Raw genomic sequence first — 21,589 nt, forward strand, 5'->3', positions numbered from 1 at the left:
CCTTCAAATAATTATGTTCAGTTATGCACTCAATACTTTGTTCGGGAATCCTTTTGCAGAAATTACTGCTTCAATGCGTCGTGGCATGGAGGCGATCAGCCTGTGGCACTGCTGAGGTGTTATGGAGGCCCAGGATGCTTTGATAGCGGCCTTAAGCTCATCCAGAGTGTTGGGTCTTGCATCTCACAACTTTCTCTTCACAATATCCCACAGATTCTCTATGGGGTTCAGGTCAGGAGAGTTGGCAGGCCAGTTGAGCACAGTAATACCATGGTCAGTAAACCATTTACCAGTGGTATTGGCACTGTGAGCAGGTACCAGGTCATGCTGAAAAACGAAAATCTTCATCTCCATAAAGCTTTTCAGCAGATGGAAGCATGAAGTGCTCCAAAATCTCCTGATAGCTAGCTGCATTGACCCTGCCCTTGATAGAACACAGTGGACCAACACCAGCAGCTGACATGGCACCCCAGACCATCACTGACTGTGGGTACTTGACACTGGACTTCAGGCATTTTGGCATTTCCTTCTCCCCAGTCTTCCTCCAGACTCTGGCACCTTGATTTCCGAATGACATGCAAAATTTGCTTTCACCCGAAAAAAGTACTTTGGACCACTGAGCAACAGTCCAGTGCTGCTTCTCTGTAGCCCAAAAGTGTCTTGACCTGGGGAATGTGGCACCTGTAGCCCATTTCCTGCTCACGCCTGTGCACGGTGGCTCTGGATGTTTCTACTCCAGACTCAGTCCACTGCTTCTGCTGGTCCCCCAAGGTCTGGAATCGGTCCTTCTCCACAATCTTCCTCAGGGTCCGGTCACCTCTTCTCGTTGTGCAGCGTTTTTTTGCCGCACTTTTTTCTTCCCACAGACTTCCCACTGAGGTGCCTTGATACAGCACTCTGGGAACAGCCTATTTATTCAGAAATTTCTTTCTGTCTTACCCTCTCGCTTGAGGGTGTCAATGATGCCTTCTGGACAGCAGTCAGGTCGGCAGTCTTACCCATGATGTCTCAGGAATCTTTAGCAGGTATTTCGAGTTAATTAGTTGATTCAGATGATTAGGTTAATAGCTCGTTTAGAAAACCTTTTCATGATATGCTAATTTTTTGAGATTTTGGGATTTCATGAGCTGTATGCCAAAATCATCAGTATTAAAAAAATAAAAGACCTAAAAGATTTCAGTTGGAGTGCAATGATTCTAAAATATATGAAAGTTTAATTTTTATCATTAAATTATGGAAAATAATGAACTTTATTACAATATGCTAATTTTTTGAGAAGGACTTGTGTGTATATATATATATATATATATATATATATATATATATATATATATATATATATATATATATATAAAATTTATATGCAATAACACAATAATATTTCAGTGATTTGCAAGTGATTTTTATTGTATAGAGGTTTGTCAGGATGATCAAGTTCATGCAAAAAATACCCCAAAACCCATTCTTTTGTTGACATTATGATATGCAAAAGTGTATTGATCACAAATTAGGCCTATTACAAATGTATCCATGACGGTGGATTTAGCATGCAATTTATATGATACCAATACTTTATTTATGATGAGTACTGTCAAAAAAATGAGGAAGGTTAAAAGAATGAATGCTACCTCCATCTAGTGGTGAGTTTGGTTAAAGGCATGAGTTCTATAAAATATATTTAGCTTACTTCAATATCTACTTAGCTTACTTCAAATCACATAAATATGAGAAAGTTACAATTCTGAGATCGTAATAGTGTTTCCAATAAGTAGCATTGTCAATGATCACCTCACATGGAAACATCCTGACTAGAATACAAAATTCAGCACCATAGCTTAATACTACAGTCAGTAGTACACTATTAAAAAATCATGTTAATAATCATCAAGCATAGCACCATTGAACATATCATGTCAATATAATACAGAATTAGGCACTCCATAAGTACTACTGTACATCTCACATTGAATTTAATTTGTTATGTTAAAAAATGATCTTTAGACATAAAACTTTTGTGTGGTTTCAGAAGATATGAAGTAGAAAGCACAAGTCAAATGTACTACATGTTGCTTTTCAAACCTTGACAGGGCCTGGTCAACGTATGCCTCCATTAAATGGAAGAGACCAGACCAGCCAATTTTCTGCTTTCACAAATCTCCTTTCGTGTTCCACAGGAAGAATATTCAAGTTTGAAAACAGTTGAGAGTAAATAATGACAGATTTTTGTTATTCTTTTTTTAAAGAATGTGCTCTTAATCAGCAAAAAGGTAATGGAGAGCTCTTCCTCAACTAATATGCTATTCTCTTTCTTATTTCTGACAGTAAACTGATAAGGTTTTGAATCCAGTGTAAAAAACTCACAATGCAACTGATGCGGTCTAAAATGTATTCATTTCATCAAAGTCATATTAACTGACGAGAATCTGTTTGAATGAAATCCTGTTCTCCAGAAGGTTCCTCAGGAGGACTTCGGCTCTTCTCTCTTTGTAAAAGTGTCCGTGGCCCGTCTATGATTTAGCAAAATGTACTGCTGCTGCGTGGCTAAGACTGGATAAGATATATTGACTTTGTGTATGTCGTGCTTGTAGTGAAAGGAGGTGAGAGTTTGTCTAGGACATATGTTTATTACGTCCAGTGAGGGGGTTGGGCGGTAAAGAGATGGAAGGTTGCTGCGTGTCCTGTGTGTGTGAGGGCGATTGGGATGGGCTAGAGTGAGTGCGAGCTTTTGTGGATGGAGTTCAGCTGGGTTGGGAAGAACACAACAGTTTGAAGGTAAAACTAGTCTGTGGGGACGTTTCCTCAGTTTAGGTTGAAAGATTAAAGATTGCTCCGACGTGACTTTGCGGGAGGAGAGTATAGGCCAGGCCTTTTTTACCTCTTCTGAATGATTCTCTTTGCTAGAAGTGCAATGGCTGCTTATGAGAGAAGGCTTGTGACTGGTGGATTTTGATAGTGGCTCAGGGTGAGAATGAATGAGAGGCTTGTAAAAAGGGATACGTGGACGTCTGATTGAAGTCCCCTCTACAAGAAGATTCACTCCCACATAATGAGGAATTTCTACTGCTGCCTGAAAACATAATTTAAAAAATAAATAAAGTTAGGACCTTATTCAGACCCAAAAATATATAATTACAGTGTGTGTGTGTGTGTGTGCGTGCGTGCGTGCGTGCGTGCATGTATGTATGTATGTATGTATGTACGTATATATATATATATATATATATATATATATATATATATATATATATATATATATATATATATATATATATATATATATATAAATATATACACATACATACACATACATACACACACACACACATATATATTTTTTTTTTTTTATTAATTTACTTTTTAATTTAATTTATGCCTATATATAATTGATAAAGTGCAAGTAAATACATTGTTACAATTATCATTATTATATATTTTAAATAAATACTGTTAATTTGAAAAAAAACACAATGTCCACAAAAATATTAAGCAGCACAACTGCTTTCAATACTGATAATAATCAGAAATATTTTTTTAAACTGCAAATTATCATATTAGAATGATTTCTGAAGGATCATGTGACACTAAAGACTGGAGTGATGATGCTGAAAATGTAGCTTTGCTTATTTTTAATTGTAAAAAAAACACTACAATATTACTGTACTGTATTTTTAACAAAAATAAATACAGCCTTGGTGAGCTCTGGCTCTTGGCAATTAAAAAAACTTTAAAAAATCTTACTACCCCACACGTTTGGTCAGCAGTACTCCATATAGCTTTTATTTTCTTCAGTTGGTTTGATTATTCAGAAATATTCTAACAGATTCACCTATATAGCTCTTTGTGTGTACCTGTTTGTATATGAGATGGAATCCACCAGTGTGAGTGTTGCGGTCACAGCGTCGATCCAGCACCACCCTCAAAGTGTCCTCCTGTACAGCGGTGCATAGTCGAGCTGTGACTCTTGTGGAGGGTGCCATGGTGGGGCTGGCATTGATCTCCAGCAGCCAAGGTCGCAAATCCCGGCCCAGCATAAAGTCAGCTCCGTAAAGCTCAAAACTGGCTTTGCGAGGTTCCACACTGTCCTGTGCAGTCAAGAGAGTTTGGATAACAGCCTTCTGCATACCTGGAACCACCACCCCTTCCCACAGACCACCACGGCCTGAAGCAGCCAACCACGAGCGGAACTGGGAACACGACCACATGCACTCAGCGGGTAGAGAAGGATTGCGATCCGGGCTTGGCTGAAAATGCTTCTGGATGGAGTTGTTGCATAGATGTACAGAGCTGAGGGTGGAAAGTACAGGGGAAAAAAGATTCGTTTTAGTACAAGTTTGAGGGTGTGTAAATAATGACAGAATTTTAATTTTTGTTTTCTCACCTGTCCAATGTATGAGTGGAGTATGGTTGGGTAGAAAAACGGAGGTAGCACTCACGGTAGAACCACACAGTGAGAGGGTTCCAGTCTGTGACCAGGAACCACTGCCTTACATCAAACTTAGTGTCATGCACGAGAAGGGGACGCTCCAAGTACTTCTGCACCACCCATTTACTGTCCTTCATGATGCTGTGGTCTCCATCTACTAAACTCAACATCTCATCCAGCTTGTTCATGCAAATTATACCTAGAACAGTAAATTCAGTAAGGAAATTAAATATTTTTGCAATATCTTTTACACCCTTCATTCTTCACAAACACACCTCTGCCTCTTGACTTGGCCCCAGGTTTAATAATCCAGATGTTGCAGAGTCCATCAGTCTTCATCTGAGGGCAAACTTGACGCATCTGCTTGAGCATACATTTACAACGCTCCACATATTCTTCACACCCCTCTATAATCAGTCCTTCACTGCAAAGGAAAAGAAATAGAAAAAAGCTCTCTCTAAACTTACTATTATGCATCTTCACTATTCTACAGAGAAACTTAGTGTTTGCTTGCAAAACTTGTGATGGAAATAATATGATGAAAGGAAAAAAAAAATTGATGCAAACTTTTAATGCAAAGTTTATAAGGAGAAAGCAATACTTTTGTGAGACAACTCAAAGTTGTGTGAGTGAATGCAAAGACTCTCAGGGGAACAATACTTTTGAAAACAGAAAAACTATGAAATATCATGTTTCTTGCAATTTAGTTTTATTATTTTACTTTTTTATTTTATTATTACTCACTGGTTGCAGGTTTGATATAAATGTTTTTTGGAAAAATAATATTCTACTTAATCTTTATTTGGGCAGTCTAAGTAGCTGAACACCATTGTTATATAAATTTGTGTGTAAATATTCTTAATTTGTCTAATGTTAAAAAGTTGTAATAGTTTGTAATGAATAATTTTTGGAGTTTAATTACATAAGGTGATTTACATTATATAATTTTCGGTCCCGAAACTTTTAAAACTTTTTACATTTAAAGGGTTTGTTCACCCAAAAATGAAAATGATGTCATTATTTAATCACCCCTTATGTCGTTCCAAACCTGTAAGACCCGTTTGGAACACAAATTAAGATATTTTTAAGGAACCCAGTAGTGTCGCTTCATAACATTAAGGTTGAACCATTGTAGTGATATTGACTGTTTTAACAATCTCTTTACTAGCTTTCTTGGCCTCAAAAGTGGAAAGAACGTTGCAGTCTATCTGAGGTCTGAATGGTCTCAGATTTTATAAAAATATCCTAATTTCTGTTCCAAAGATGAACAAAGATCCTGCGGATTTGGAACGACAGGAGGGTTAGTAATTAATGACCAAATTTTCATTTTTGGGTGAACTAACCCTTTAACCCTTTTTTAAAGCAATTTTAGATACCATAAATAATAATAAAAAATGATACTCACTGAATAACTAAATAATAATTCTGAAGAAACACCTTCCACTGTTGCTCTGAGAGGGTAGGGGTTGTTTCCAAAGTGATGTCTATGTCACAGTGTTCTAAACTGTTCAGATACTCCTGACATACATGCAATGCATTGTCAATTAACGAGGTTCCAACCCTCTGGTTGGTGTGCTGTTTACGCCGCTTGCTCAGACCTACAAACGAGGGAAGAGGTGTGAATATGTGTGAGTTCTAATGCGTGCATGTGTGTATTAGTGTGTGTCATACCATGAGATTTGGCATCATGCACCTCTCCTATTCTCTCCCACTCTGAATCCCCATTGTACTTTTCCAAAACATACAACAGTAGACTTGTGCATGCAGTGCGTTTGAAGTCATCTGTAAAGAAACAAAAAAATATATATCTCATTGGTTCCAGTCTGGCAATGCAAACGCAGGTTCAGTCAAAAGTTGGTGTGACCCATGAACTGTTACAGAGATCATATATCACAATTTTGCCTGAGAGCAACACTTAACCCAAGATTACTTCAGACTGCGCAGGTCAAGTGGTGTAAATCACTTTTGGGGGGAAATAATTATCTGTTAAATGAAAAGAAAGCAGGGTGCAAATATGGAAAAATACAGCAAGGACACAGTATATTCCAGATTAAGTGTACTGACCAATAAAAGCATGTTTCTCATCCTCCGCCCCCAGTCTGTAGCAGCGTGGGAAGAATGTATCGGGATCTGCTTCGTCAAACCACTGCAGATTTCTCAAATGCACACACAAACCAACCTGAAAGAAAAGGTAATGAGTAAGAAAAAGTGTTTTTTTTTGTGTAGAGGAATTTTAGTACGGAACAGCTGTTCAGTTTACAATGAACCTTAGTGGTAAAAGATCCCGCCTTTGCGTAATGATTGGTCATCTGATCTTTACGTAAAGACCGACAGTCGATTGAATCCCTCTTTGTTGTCCAGTAGAAATATGGGGTCTCATTACGAACCAACCGTGACTAGGGAATAAAAATAAGGATGAGAGACTGTCCACTGTCCTCAAATCACATTCAAAAACACAGCTGCTATGGTAACGGTCATTGAAATGGATTTCTACGGTTTCTAAACATACCATTAGGTCGTACAGATCATCTGCTTCATCGCCCCTCTCTCCCTCCTCTCCTAAGTCTGTATAAAGAAACAGAGAAGGTGGTGTGACAGCAGTCAAGGGACTGAAAGAATGATCTGTTTGTTGGAATGAGTGGTGTCAAGTAGCTACTCAAACTATCATATCAAGCTTTAAATTACAGTGGGTCATTAACTAAACACAGTTACATAGGTTGCTCCAAGCATAAAATGTACAGTATACTTCACACACACGTTTACATTAACATTTGAAAAGTTTAGAGGCGGTAAGAGTTACATTTACATTATTTTAAGGTGTCCTTGTTACAGTGTAATTATATATTTAAGTACTGACTAAGTAATGATAATTAACTACGTGTACTTACTACAGGGTTATGTTTAGGATATGGGTGTTGTTTGGGGTTAGTTGCATATAATTATGCACAATTTATAAAAATTACTATAGTAACTACATGCAATGTGTAACAAGGACACTAAAATAAAGTGTCACAGATTTGTTATTGTTTTGGAAGAAGTCTCTTATGCATTTATTTGATGTACTGTATCAAAAATACAGTACAAATTACAATGCCAAATATTTTCTACTTTTTATTTTTCTAATTTATTCATGTGATAGCAAAGCGGAATGCTGATTTGGTGCTCAAAAAACTCAATGTTGAAAATTGTTGTGCTACGCTAAATATAAAAAAGTTATTTGAAAGAGATTTTTTAAAGGGGGGGTGAAATGCTGTTTCATGCATACTGATCTTTTTACACTGTTAAAGACTTGGAATCCCATACTAAACATAGACAAAGTTTCAAAAGTTAAGGTGGACGTTTGATGGGAGTATTTCTTTGTCAAAAATACTACTTCCGGTTAGTCATAAGTTTCGGCAAGTTTTTTGAGATCATGCGTCCCCTTTGACGTTAATGGGGGCGGAATTTCCTTGTATGGGCCTTACGGACAATTCTACCAGAAGCGCGTGAGAGAGAGCGAGGGAGAGAGCGAAAGCAACAGGCTACGCCCATCAAAGCGCTGGCTTGTAGGATGCTAAACAGGTGATATAACCAGTAGCTACTGACTTACCCACTGATAGGCCGGCGGTCGATCTGTATTAGCACTTTCCTCACGCGACGGGCGAATCACTTTCCTCACAGAGCGACTCACTTTCCTCACGCGGCAGGCGAATCACTTTCCTCACTGAGCGAATCACTTTCCTCACAGAGCGACTCACTTTCCTCACGCGGCGGGCGAATCACTTTCCTCACTGAGCGAATCACTTTCCTCACAGAGCGAATCACTTTCCTCACAGAGCGAATCACTTTCCTCACAGAGCGAATCACTTTCCTCACAGAGTGACTCACTTTCCTCACGCGGCGGGCGAATCACTTTCCTCACTGAGCGAATCACTTTCCTCACAGAGCGAATCACTTTCCTCACGCGGCGGGCGAATCACTTTCCTCACTGAGCGAATCACTTTCCTCACAGAGCGAATCACTTTCCTCACAGAGCGACTCACTTTCCTCACTGAGCGAATCACTTTCCTCACAGAGCGAATCACTTTCCTCACAGAGCGACTCACTTTCCTCACTGAGCGAATCACTTTCCTCACAGAGCGAATCACTTTCCTCAAAGAGCGACTCACTTTCCTCACTGCAGCGCGCTGCTGCACACGTCATTATTTAGCTCCGCTCACATGACACGCCCCCACCCGCTCGGCTTTTTTCGGAAAGACTCGGAACAGCGCATCTTTCTTATATAATTATAAAAAAAATAAAGACTTTTCGGAGATATGCAGGATGCAATGCTACTCTATAGGTACTCAAGATTGACATGACACTGACTGAAACTGAGTGTTTCACCCCCCCTTTAAAATAATATTATACTGTCACTTTTAATCAATTTAAGGGGCGGTTTCCTGGACAGAGATTATTAACTTCTGTTAACTATTCTAGACTAAAATGGCCTTTTAAACCAGATTAAGAGAAATCTGCTTTGTCATGTTTTTTAAATAGTCCTAGACTTAGTCTAATCCAGAGTTTAATAAGGTGATTTCCAGGAGAAACATTGGCGCTATTCCAGGATCTAATTGAGGCTTCAATGAAATCTACCAGTAGGTAGGTTAACTTTAGATTAATGTTGTGTTGTGCCTGGATTATGTCATTGTATATGTTTATAAACACCCTCACAGTGTGTGTGTTTGTGTGTGTGTGTGTGTGTGTGTGTGTGTGCGCGCATGTGCGTGCGTGTGTGTCACTGGTAGGTTTAATTTAAACCTCAATTTAGTCCTGAAGTTGCTCTAGTAGTCTTAATCCAGGAAATAATTGTCATCATCTGGTATGTTCTCTAAAGGTTGCTGGCTCTCAAAAATTCCTGTCAGGAATTCATCCAACTGGTCAGTATCCTAATTTGCAGGTCCTCCGCCAATTTTAAACCATTCTCTTCGGGAGTTTTATTTTTATATTTTTTGACAACACCTGTACTTAATAACTACTGTAATGTCAGCCCACCGATTTCACAAAATAGTAAGGTAATAAAGCCAATGATTACCATTATTGTTCTTTTGTGTTCAATTCCACTGATGTAATTAAAAAGAGATTTCCAGGCTTTCCTCTCCTTTGATTCCACAGCTGATGTGTGCAGTTTTCTTTGATATTTGCCTTAAGTTTTCACTTGTTAAATAAAGTATTTAAATGTGCAGTCTTTTTTCTGCGGCCATTGTTTACCTTGGATTTGCTTCTCATTTCCAAACAATTTTAAGATTTTCTTGGTTCATTCCAAATTTTATAGGCAACCTCAGCTAATTCAGATTAGCCCAGTTTGTTTTACATTACTCTACTTTATTTTAATTCAGGACTTCATAGTCAAGGTGTTAGTAGTCTGTACTGAATGTGTGTGTCAGAAAGCCATCTTTTAGCTATGATTAAGTAATGTAGATTAAGGCCTACTCCTGTCTTATTTTAAACTCTGTCCGCTAAATAAAAGTTAAAAATCATACAGACCCCAAACTTTTGAACGATAGTCAACCAAATGATCTATTTGAGGAGGAGATACCATGACCTTCTGTTGTTTTATATTCATTAAATTATAAGTACAAATCATAAGTGGGGGTAGAAACAAAGTTCCTAAATGATTTGCTGATTGGTGAAGAAGTAGGTAGTAGTAGGATATCTGTTATCTGTTATATCTGTTCTATTTTGTTAATTTAAAAAATACTGTCTTTATGAATTATTTTGCATTTTTAAACATTAAACCCAACAGAAGCTTAGTCAGATTTACATAACGTCTGGGGACTATTTTGTCACTTAAATTTATAGCTAAGTAAACCTCCGCACACAGAAACCAACAAGCCTTGTCGTGTGTCTAGGCAGAGTGATGGATAGGATCTCATCTTTGTTCTGTCAGATACTCTCACCATCATCATCATCACTGCTGTCACCCTCATCCGTGGCTTCGGTTTCAAGATCATTTCGACAGGGTTGTGGCAAAGAGGGCCGTGGCAGTCGCCGCTCCACCCATCCTCTTGCACGTAGGCCTGCGCGGATTACAGGGTATGGGCCCAGCACTGAGAACACTTTCTTTTCCTACAGCAGAATCATCAAAATCGTCAGTATCTGCTGAAATCTCTTTGTCATCATCATTATTATTAATGATTAAAGATCCTTTGCAGTTATTCAATGTAGCACTTCTGGAAAGATTCTTTGAGATTTTAGAAGTCTAACCTTTATTGCTTTGTCCACTAGAGTCTTAGCTGTCCTCAGTCTGTCCCCGTTAATCAGAGGCAGATTTAGATATTTACAGCGAACTTTGCCGTCCAAGGATGGCACTGTGACATATACAGAAATGCTTTATAAAAATGCTGCGCAAAAAAAATTACATGGCCGATCTAGTGTGTGGGTATGACTAGGTTTGGCTATAGTTGTGTGGGGTCAATTCTTCAAAATACCTTCACAAAAAGACTGAAATCCAATGATATTTAAAGTGGTCCTCATAGACTCTTAATTTGGTCAAATCAAGTTTTGATTTCAATCTAGTCATCAGGTTTGTTTGAGGTGTAAGGTAGTAAATATTCATATTTAGCATTAAAAAAACTGTGCCAATGAGAATGCCTCACTAATATGCAAAAAATATTATATATAATATAGGAATGTTCTAGAGAAATATTTCTTGAAAAAGTTGTGCTGCATTATTTTTATTATATGGAACCTGATATACATATTTTTCAGGATTTTTAGATAAATAGTTCAAAATGTTCAAAACTTGCTGACCGCAAGGATTAATTTATTTCAAAAAATCGTACTGACACCAAATGTACTGTAGCTTTTAAGATTCCTATGTGTCTAGGTTTGGTAAGATATAGGGACACCAATGGGGGGGGGGGGGGGGGGATAAGTGGTGAAAATATGGTAAAAGTGACGTTACCTTGCATATGTTGGTGCATGTTTGAGTTAATTTTCACATTCCTCACAAAATGGATCAATCGTTCCCCTTTTAACCTGGACGTAAAAGTAAGATGAAATGAATGCCACTGCTCACGCTCTTTCACGCACAAATACTTTACATTAAGTTACTTTACATTAAACGCGAGAGCTCTGGGTTGTGAAAGACGCTGCACAATGTAACGTTATCAACAGATGAACACTGTAATTTGTCACTGCCTGGAAACGGTTTTACACACATAGCTCATGCTCAGATTCAACAGCAAACAATTGTTTGTGCATTCCTTTCTAAATAAAGAATATTTAATCTAAAACATAATTAACATCATTAATAAGTAGAGAGATCACTGACAATAAAACTTAAAACATAATAAAAACACGTGAATCTCCACAGGCCCGTTCAGAAACATTGCTCTTGAGATCCGCTGAGCAAACTCACCTGGATTGCTACATTCACCTCTGGATTTGACACGGGCCAGAAGCCGTCTGTGAAAATCGATAAGGTCACCGGTGCGCCCAGCCAGCTCAGCACAGCAGAGCCGCAGAGAAACGCTCAATCAGCACATGCGCACTGCACACATTCCAGCTCCCGCGTGCTGTTTACATCACCCCTAACAACTGTTTCCTGGAAACGGATGACGCCGTGCGGCAAATCCAGTCTGAACACGCAACGCTATAGTTGGACACTGAGGAATTTAATACACCATAATCACACAGTGGTTACAGAAATGAAATATTTAAATATCAACCCTTTATACACTTTTGGCTGCATTACTTTAAAGACATATGGGCTTATGAATATTACAGACAATTAGCACTAAATATAGAATATTATTTTTAGACCTGTCAGGGGAGTTGAGCAGAACAGTCTCATTATATAGTGATGATATCCCCATGCTGCACAACTGTAACAATTAGCTAATATAATTGGGTGAATGATATTGTGTCTGTTAAAACGGTAATGATCATTCGCTTTGAAAGGCAGTTGAATTATTCATGAAATGTTCCATAACAGATTGATTGTTAACGCGTCATATCATTGTCATGTCTACGTGATCTTTCAGCTTGGCCACAGAGAACACAATAATATGCACACAGCTCATGCATTTATATTATGCATGCTTATTGTATGACCAAACTGTCCAGGTGTCTCTAAATTAATTATATTATGTTTGTTTGGGATTACTAATAATAACGTGCATTTGGAATAAAGGCAGTGTTTGTGTATGGTCAGGTCACCTCCAGTGTTACTGGCATCATGCACCCATGGTAAATATGAGCAAAGGCGGCTGTTAAAATAAATCTGCATTGTTTAGCCTATCCTTTTGATCTTTCATTTTTTTTTTTAATTTAAACAAAATCACAAAATTTTAACCTTGCATTGAAGTAAAGAATATGGAAAGTGGGGGGGAAACTCTCTGCCTCCAATGTATGTTGGCCAGCCACGATTATTGGCACCCCTTGAAATGCAAAATATATCTGAAGTAGGCCTATTCACATTCATATGTACGTTTTTTAGCACACCAGGGTGACCAGGAACATGAAATTGTCCAGCCATGACTGTTTTACTGAGTATGAGAAAAAACAAAGGCCAAAGTCCACTAAATGTTCATCACAATGAGTAACCCACAGAATAGTTCTGCATTGTAAAAAAAAAAAAATCAAACATCTAAATTTTTTAGTTGGCCTAATTGAATTTCTGTGAATGAAATTACATAAATTCACAGAAATTCATTTTTATGTGATCAGTCACTAGAAAATGTTCAATTGGAGACACGATTTTTTTTTTTTTTTACAATGTGTATAGTAAAAATTATTGAGCTTCACAAAATAGAAAGTGGCTGTAAGAAAATATAGCAAAACCATCAAAATCTCAATTTCCACCATCAGGGCAATAATTAAGAAGTTCCAATCAAGGGTCACAGATGGAGAATTGTAGAGATTAGTTGAGTCTTGGTTTCAGAAAGCCTCAAATGTATCAAACACCTAGATTACCACAAGTTGTTTGGGAGCAGTGATCTCAGCATGAGAGGAAGTAGGAAATTGGGGGAGAGTCAATAGAGAATGATGTAGATTAGGATGATACTGAGGTGAGACTTGCGTCTCGAATGGTGTGTGAGAGACAGTTCAGATGTTAATTTCCTTTGTTTTCTCAGCGTCCTCATTCCTCAATTAGACATTCCGGCATTTGCTATTTTTTCAGTCTTACAATGGATTCTATCAAATACCAAAGAAAAAAATTCTAAATCAAAAATCGAAACCTGATCACTTCTGCTAGAAATCTTATAATGGGTTGAGGTTGAATCTTCCATCAGGGCAATAACAAAAACTAAAAAAAACTAAAATATTTTTTTTTTTAAACATAAAAAATCAACACACAAATGTGTCATTTAGCACAAAATGAAGCTTCTGCTATGACTGTTCCAGTTCCCTGAACCCAACCCAGCAAACGAGTAGGGTGAACTGAAAAGAAGAAGCACCAACATGAGCTGGGCATCTAAAGGATCCGGAGAGACTCTGTGTGGATAAGTAATCTGATTTCTTGTCAGGTGTTCTCCACACTCATCATGAGAAGACCCATAGCTGTTATTATGGGGAAAGGAAGTTGCAGTAATTGGGTGCCAATAACTGTGGCCAACGTAAACTAAAGAAAAAAGCATTTATTTCAAAGTGAAATTTTCGTTAGAAGGCATTTTGTATTATGCCTCCTATTAGACATCCTATGTATTATGCATCTTGTGCATAATAATGAAAGATCAAAATGATAAACAATGTAGATTTATTTCCAAAGCCCCCTTTGATCATATTGTAACAAGTTATACATTGTATTGTGTTGCAGATTACAAGGAGTTTAATGTTTATGTTGCACTTTATTCATTTTTGCGTTGGGGACTGTCATCATTAACTGCATTAGGCTACCTGTTATTGGATGTTCAGGTTAAATTAAATATGCATAGAGGCTCTAGTTTAAGGGGAGAGAAGGTTGCAGAGGAGTGCCTCGCTGTTTTAAGTGCGGTTCTCTGTTCAAGTCGGGCTGTGTACCTACAACCCCCAAACAAACCCCCCATTACTAGCACTTCTCGTTATTGCCCGAGAATGCTACAATATTTAACAAGGATGCCATTAATTCTGGAGTTGACTGTACACTAGATGGCAATGTACACCATCTAACTGTGTGCTTCACTATAAGGAGATCAGCTGATGATGATGAGTGTGTGCTTCACTATGAGGAGATCATTAAGACTTAAGATGAATTGGAGGGTCTACTACTTTGTGAAACAGGAATTTAAAACACCATATTTGCTATATTTCTTATGGTAAGAAGACAGAAAATACTTATTAAACAAATAAATATCTATTATTCACTTGACATGTAAATATGCTAGATATATAAATGTAGGCCTTTATGTTGAAAACATATTTGTAGCGCAAAAATGACTGAACTAAATGGAATTTCATCAAGTAGCCTTGGCGACTTTTCTATTCACTTATCGCAAAAAATTAAATAAAACCCCTAATTAATTTCAGCATGCTCTGCATTTTTTAAATGTAGTCACTATATAAGGATTTCTTTCCACGATAGTCTAACTGTAGTAGTCTACATCGTGTCTCAATAGAGGATGTAGACTTTCGACCTCATGAATTGTAGCTACATTCATTAGCACATTCATAAACTACTATTCATACTTTACTGTAGGTGCAAACCCGCATCAGAACTACAGCTTCAGCAACAGTACCAGTTCGAGCTTTCTGATTGGCTGGCCGACATATGATGCTGCCACCGTCCGTACCTTTTTCCAAGTCCTGGAGAGCGCGCGCCTAACAACAGCGTTAAAGTAGACAAGGCGAGTGCGCGTTATACCTCAACGTAAGTTTAAGACAGGATCGAGAATAGGCTACTTCATGTCTCCGGCTTTAATCCTATATGCATCATTTGATCTGGAGTTTCTCAATAGGAACTGATCCGCATCGTTGTATAGCCTATTCATTCTGTGGATGCTGCAATCGACTCTGGCTTTAAAAACGGAGTTAACCATGCCTGCCGAAAACAGCGACCAGGAGAGCATGCTGAGCTATCAGGTAGTTTAAACGATGCGTGCTTATGTGTTTATTGAACGTGCTTATTGTTTACTGTACATTTGTTGTATTCCTCCAATAACTTAGAGCATGTGCTGTAGCAAACAATCTGCTATGTAATCTAATGTGTATCTCACGCGCCATATCATGTCATAAATCACATCGATGTAAGATTGCCGCTTAATTTTTATGATTCGTAAATGGAATATAAAAACATCCGGGCGCCCCATTAGTGCAGGGATCAATAGTACTGTGTGTTCCCTCTCGCCCCCAATGCCACAAATATCTTATCGACGCTGCTGCACTTGCGGTGTACAATTGCATTCCTTTAAAAGCTGATCGTTCTTAGTGCTTGCATATCTGTGACTCTACCAATTGCTAAGATTTGACATGATATGATATTACCTCAATTTGTGCTCCGCGCGTGGATGTGTATTATTGCAGTGTTAGAGGCACGTGCAGCAGCAGTATTTCCATTGCCAGGGACAACAGCTCGCATCATTCGTTTATGATCCGCGTCATTGACTGTGCTTGCCGGTATAGCGGTGTCTTGTGGAAGGCTGATGGGCGTTCTTGCAGAGGGATTCGCACTGTCATTTTGTAATGGGTTAAGAGCGCAGGATAGAAATAGCACATAATGTATAATTTACCATCCATTAGGCTATATGCTGCAAGAGGGTGCGCGTAACATCATGACTTGATTGAGAAATTAAAGCTCTCAGCAGTTGATAGTGTTGCATCTAATATGATTATTGTGCAAAATATGACTTCCTTTGGGGCGCTCTGTCGGTGTACCCCGTTACCCTCAAATGACCTTGACGCCATCCTCTCTCTCTCTCTCTCTCTCTCTCTCTCTCTCTCTCTCTCTCTCTCTCTCTCTCTCTCTCTCTCTCTCAACAGCGTTACTGCTGCAGATATTCAGCGCCAAAGTAAACGTTTAAATAACTCGGAGCGAGATGCTTGTAGCTTACGATTTGAGGAGAAAACATGACACCTGGCTCTTTAGAGTAGCCTACTGCTTCCTGTCATTAAAGATAAAATGATTAATTCACCCATAAATAAAAAATCATCCTTTACTCACCAACAAGTCTTTTCAAACCCGTCTGATTTTATTTAATCTGTGGAACACAAAAATACACTTTTTAAATAATTTATATTATATCACTCAATAAACAACAAACTTAATGTACAAATATGCAATTGTGTCATAATAAAAGCCATGAAATGATACATTTTATGATTGTGCTACATTCAAATTCTTCTGAATCCATACAATAGCTTTGTGTTTGCAACAAACAAACCGAACAGTCATTATTCACTGACTGTTTTCCCTTTCAAGTGGGTTATTAACAACTACAGCTGGAACATTGAGTCAACTGGAGAACTGGATCAATCCACTTCATCAGCAAATCAATCATTTAATGGATCAACTATTCATTGATAAAATCTAACTAGAACATTTGTTGATAAATCTGCTTCTCTCATGAACCCGCCAAGGAAAGATAGAGCAAGTGTCATGATTTTGAGCAAATATTAACATAAAAGACATAATTATACAGTAGCACACAAGCCATATGAATTAGTTTGATAACATTTTCATTTTTGGTTGAACTACTAAGTTTCATAACAGGATTCACCACTATGCAACAAAAAATGAAATTATGAGAATAGAGTTTACCCAAAGGTACTTCTGAAAAATTATGAGAAAACTTTATAATTCAGTGGATAGTGGTTGTTGAGAGAAAGAGCACATGTAAAGCCGACTCTTTGTCAGAGAAACCGATCAATATTTTTTCCATTTGTTGAACAATGTGTGTTTATTCAGACACTCTCTGTAGAGAGAGTGAATGAGCAAACCATTCAGAACTGTCTGTCTTTTTTTCCACATGTCTAGGCTCAATTGTAATGTCCCTTACAGCCTGAAACTTTTCATTTTAACCCAGATTTATTTTCTTTAATCCATTTTTTTTCTAGTGAAATGCTGTTTCTCTGTCTAGTACGATCTTGAGATTTTGTGTAATACATTTTTAAAGATCATTCTGATAAAATATTTATCATGAAAAGGGTTAAAACAGATTTTGTTTTGTCTGATGTCCCCATTGCATGAAATATTTTAGCTCAAAATACCCAACAGATCATTATTATTTTTTTATTTGATTTTTTTAATTTGTTAAAATGTTCACTTTTGACGGTGAGCAAAAACGTGCTGTTTTTGTGTATCCCTTTAAATGCAAATGAGCTGCTGCTTCCGGCCCCCTTTCAAGAAGAGGGCGGAGCTTAAAGAGCTGGTTGAGTTAGCATCTCAGATTGCAGACACGCACTGAAAATGTCAAAAACTGTTCAGCCTTTTATGTTCAAACCAGAGTCAGACAATGATGGAGACAACTTGTAGCATGCAACATGACGTTTCTGAATGGTTAATTAATGAATTTATGTAGGTAATGTGGAGTTAACTCTTCAAATCATTGATTAGCATATTCTGTCATGATAAGCTACACATTTCTTGTGTGGCAACTGTTGTAAAATGCCTACAGAGCCAAATACTATATGCTGCTTGAAGATAGAACAGGTAGTTTTGCGGTTGTAAGTTATAGACTGTTATCCTGCTTTTATGACATGCTATTGCATTTGTGTTACATGTATTGCAGTAAATGTGAAAAGATGAATGCACTCGTTTGAGCACACTCCTGAATGTGCTCTACAATAACTCTTCCAATTCTCAACATGGCCTCACCCCTTTTGTTGAACATTTTAGGGTTAGTGATTTCACTAACCCATGAATAAGCTCACTGTATTCCCGACCAGCAGTTTGTTGTAGCCCTTAAAAAACGATTTCTTTAATTTCTTTAAATATCTCCCTTTTCTTTTTTAACTTAAAGCATCATAACTTTGCAGATGTTGTTTATGCTCAAACAGCAACCTACACACTAACTAAAGTTAAAAAAGTGTTAAATTAATCGATTTACATGGACAAAAGTATTGGGTGCATTTAGATCCATTGCCACAGGTTTATAAAATCAAGCACCTAACCATGAGCTCAGTGAATTCAACGGTGGAACTGTGATAGGATGCCACCTATTTCATATTAGAAATTTCATCCCTGCCTTTCACGCCATGGTCATCCCTGCATCCCTTCATCCCTGCATTTCACGCCATGGTCCCAGAACGGGGTCACCAAGTGTTGAAGCGCATGGTATGTAAAAGTCCTCAACGCTTTGGTGATTCCATAGCTGTCAAGTTCCATAGCTAATGAGTTCCATAGTTGAGGAGTTCCATAGCTGATGGAAGCCTCACATCACCAAGTACAAAGCCAAGAATTGGATAGAGTGGTATAAAGCAAGCCACCACTGTCCAGTGGTGGCTTGCTTTATACCACTCTATCCAATTCTTGGCTTTGTACTTGGTGATGTGAGGCAGTGCAAATGTGTTTTGTGGAGTGATGAATCACGCTTCTTTGTTTGGCAGTCTGATGGGAAAGTTTGGGTTTGGTAGGAGAATGGTTACCTGTCTAACTGCAATGTCTGGTCACTTCGACCTCCCAAAAATCCAGCTGAGCTGACGTTGTCTGGGGACGTATGGGGCTCATCGTCATCATAATGCCCTTGCTTTACTCTAGGTTACCAATACCACATCATCCGCATGGACAACTTAATAGAAACACACCTAGTTGAAAAGTGAAATTTGAAAAGATTTACTTCACGTTTGGATGAAACCTAGCTACTGATTCAGCATACCACCGAGACCTTTTTGTTTCCAACTTCGTGGGCATAGATTGGGGAAGGCCCTTTTCTATTCCAGCTTGATTGCACCAGTGGACAAAGCAAGGTCCATAAAGACATGGTTGGATGAGTTTGGTGTAGAGGAAGTGACCTCAACCAATAGAACACCTTTGGGATAAATTAGAGCGGAGACTGCGAACCAGGCCTTCTGGTCCAAAATCAGAGCCTGATCTCACAAATGCTAGGATTTAAAAAAAAAAAACTGGATAAATGGGCAAACATGTCCACAGAAACACTCCAAAAACTTGTGAAAAACCTATCCAGAAGAATCAAAGCTGGTATAGCTGCAAACGTGGACCAACTTCATAATAATATCGATTTAGAATGTCATGTCATTACAGTCTGTGTTGATATAATGGTCAAGGTCTCTCCCCCTGCCTCTCAGGACAACAACCACGTTACATGAATTTAAATGTAAACTCAAAACACATTTGTTTAGTCAGTATTATCAGTCATGAAATTGTTAACTTGACATAACACAATCAATTTGTTAACTCACCACCTATAATCTGTTTCATCTCTACTCTAACTGCCCACCATGCCGTCTGTAATTAATGTTTGTTACTTAAGTCTTTCATGTTGTATTGTAAATGTAGTGCGATTTGCAACTGCAATCATTCAATTACTTGGACTGGGCAAATGTCCACTGTCCGTTTATGTATAAACTGCTTGTTATTTACTGTTATTGTGAAGCGTCCTTGAGCTTGGGAAAGGCGCTATATAAATTAAAGGGGGGGGGGTGAAAAACTCAGTTTCAGTCAATCTCATGTCAATCTTGAGTACCAATAGAGTAGTATTGCATCCTTCATATCTCCGAAAAGTCTTTAGTTTTTATTATATTTATAAAAGAAATATAGGCTGTACCGAGTCTTTCCGGAAAAAACAGAGCGCCTGGAGGCGTTTCGTGTGGGCGGAGCTAAAGAATGACGATCGCGAACAAAGCGGTGATGTCCTCAAGCGTGGAGAAACCCATGGCTATCGATCTCAGCTAATAGATATATGATCCAGAATCATTCGGAGGCTGAAATAAATTGAACAGGAGAAACAGCAACAGCAGCTGACAGGACGTCTGTCTCTGTGTTATGTACTGTATTTAGTGGCCTGTCAACATTTGTGTCTTTACTCACAGTTTATGAGGACATGATTCGGTTTATGGACTATTGTATGAGACTAAACCTTAGCAGTAGCAAGCAAAAACGGTTTTGCACATCAGACTAGTGTAACGTTATACAGAGAACAACAATGGAGTAACGTTAGCGCATTTGAATGACGAAGCACGCGATCGTGTCGTTTACTGATGTTTACTGCGACGGTAGCCAACAGCATAGAAATTTGAAGAAGTTTTACTCACCGGCTTCTTCCAAAGCAAGACCGAACCTTTATCGCTGGGACCGCTCCGTCAAAAACACACTTCTTTGGTATACTTTGGTGAAGTCCTGTGACAGCAGTGCCCATAGAGATCCACTTTGCGACGCGACTGAAGCGATGTTGTGAAGCTTCCCGTCATTTCTGCGTTCAAATGCAGCGCTGCCTTCCCGGAATGCTGTGCTGAAGCGTTGAAGTCGCTTGATGTCACCCATAGGAATAAAGTTGAGCGCGGCGCGTCATAAGTGTTCACGGACGAGTGGATCTGCACCTGAGCGAGTGTTTATGGGCGTGCATTTCCTCTCTTGCTCTAGTCACGTGAGCGTGCACCCTACCGGGAGAAGAGCCGAAGAACATTTGACAATGACCATGATATATATGTAATGAACACCAAGATCCAGAGAAATATCTTTATCCTTCATGTCTTACGCTCATCATTATGTGTATTTTGAGTGGCAGTTTCTCTCTGCAGATGATGAGGTTGTGACAGCATCTAAAATGCGCAATTCAGTTTAGAGGTACAGCCTGTCTCTTCCATTTGAATATGTACAAACATTTATGTTTAAGGAGGTCAAAATTGGCAAAAATAGACAGTATGTTAGCCCTTTACAATGCTAAAAGGAAAAAGTGATATAAAGGAATATAGTTTAAAGGGATAGTTCACCCAAAAATTAAAATTTGATGTTTATCTGCTTACCCCCAGAGCATCCAAAATGTAGGCATGTTTGTTTCTTCAGTAGAACACAAATTAAGATTTTTAACTCCAACCGTTGTGCGTATAATGCATGTCAATGGGGTCTGGATACTGCAGCCTATCTGGAAACCTTGTGTCAGGGGGGAAGGGGGAGAGGGGATACACCGCTCTACAGTAATTTGAAAGTGATTGCAGTATCAGTTTTGGCCACAATCTTACATACACTTCCTTTAACATATAGTTCCTTTAACATACGTGCCATAAACCAGCCTTTATTTTTAAAATACACCCCTTACAAACATGATGCCA

At 38.4% G+C, this 21,589-nt stretch overlaps 2 protein-coding genes across 3 annotated transcripts in view; one reads left to right on the forward strand and one right to left on the reverse strand.

Annotated features, from left to right (window-relative positions):
- Nucleotides 1-1,386: 1,386 nt before the first annotated feature.
- Nucleotides 1,387-20,898, reverse strand: ttll3 (tubulin tyrosine ligase-like family, member 3). Of its 2 annotated transcripts, XM_067460101.1 has the most exons (15): nucleotides 20,573-20,898; nucleotides 16,524-16,560; nucleotides 11,805-12,051; nucleotides 11,349-11,422; nucleotides 10,649-10,752; nucleotides 10,342-10,510; nucleotides 6,933-6,988; nucleotides 6,691-6,819; nucleotides 6,488-6,602; nucleotides 6,095-6,205; nucleotides 5,829-6,021; nucleotides 4,699-4,847; nucleotides 4,379-4,622; nucleotides 3,849-4,284; nucleotides 1,387-3,067 (listed from the first exon to the last, which is right to left on the reverse strand). In XM_067460101.1, exons 4-15 carry the CDS (start codon nucleotides 11,365-11,367, stop codon nucleotides 2,459-2,461), a joined length of 2,334 nt encoding a protein of 777 aa, XP_067316202.1. In that variant the 5' UTR covers nucleotides 11,368-11,422; nucleotides 11,805-12,051; nucleotides 16,524-16,560; nucleotides 20,573-20,898; the 3' UTR covers nucleotides 1,387-2,458. The 2 variants fall into 2 exon arrangements, with proteins under 2 accessions (XP_067316202.1, XP_067316201.1); XM_067460100.1 differs by lacking the exons at nucleotides 16,524-16,560; nucleotides 20,573-20,898 and adding an exon at nucleotides 15,848-16,317.
- The window catches only part of slc4a8 (solute carrier family 4 member 8), a 36,020-nt gene continuing 29,579 nt past the window's right edge, over nucleotides 15,149-21,589 (forward strand). The window contains exon 1 of the mRNA XM_067460099.1: nucleotides 15,149-15,445. Coding sequence (XP_067316200.1) covers nucleotides 15,362-15,445 — 84 coding nt within the window. The 5' untranslated portion in view covers nucleotides 15,149-15,361. The remainder of the gene's footprint in view (nucleotides 15,446-21,589) is intronic.

The sequence above is a fragment of the Pseudorasbora parva genome, chromosome 12, assembly GCF_024679245.1.
Source record: "Pseudorasbora parva isolate DD20220531a chromosome 12, ASM2467924v1, whole genome shotgun sequence".
NCBI lineage: Eukaryota > Metazoa > Chordata > Actinopteri > Cypriniformes > Gobionidae > Pseudorasbora > Pseudorasbora parva.

Coding starts and splice junctions, on each gene's coding strand:
- ttll3 (XM_067460101.1), bottom strand. Junction 6,820..6,932: donor ATGATCTGTACGACCTAATG/GTATGTTTAGAA, acceptor TTTATTCCCTAG/TCACGGTTGGTTCGTAATGA. Junction 6,603..6,690: donor CGGGATCTTTTACCACTAAG/GTTCATTGTAAA, acceptor CTTTTCTTTCAG/GTTGGTTTGTGTGTGCATTT.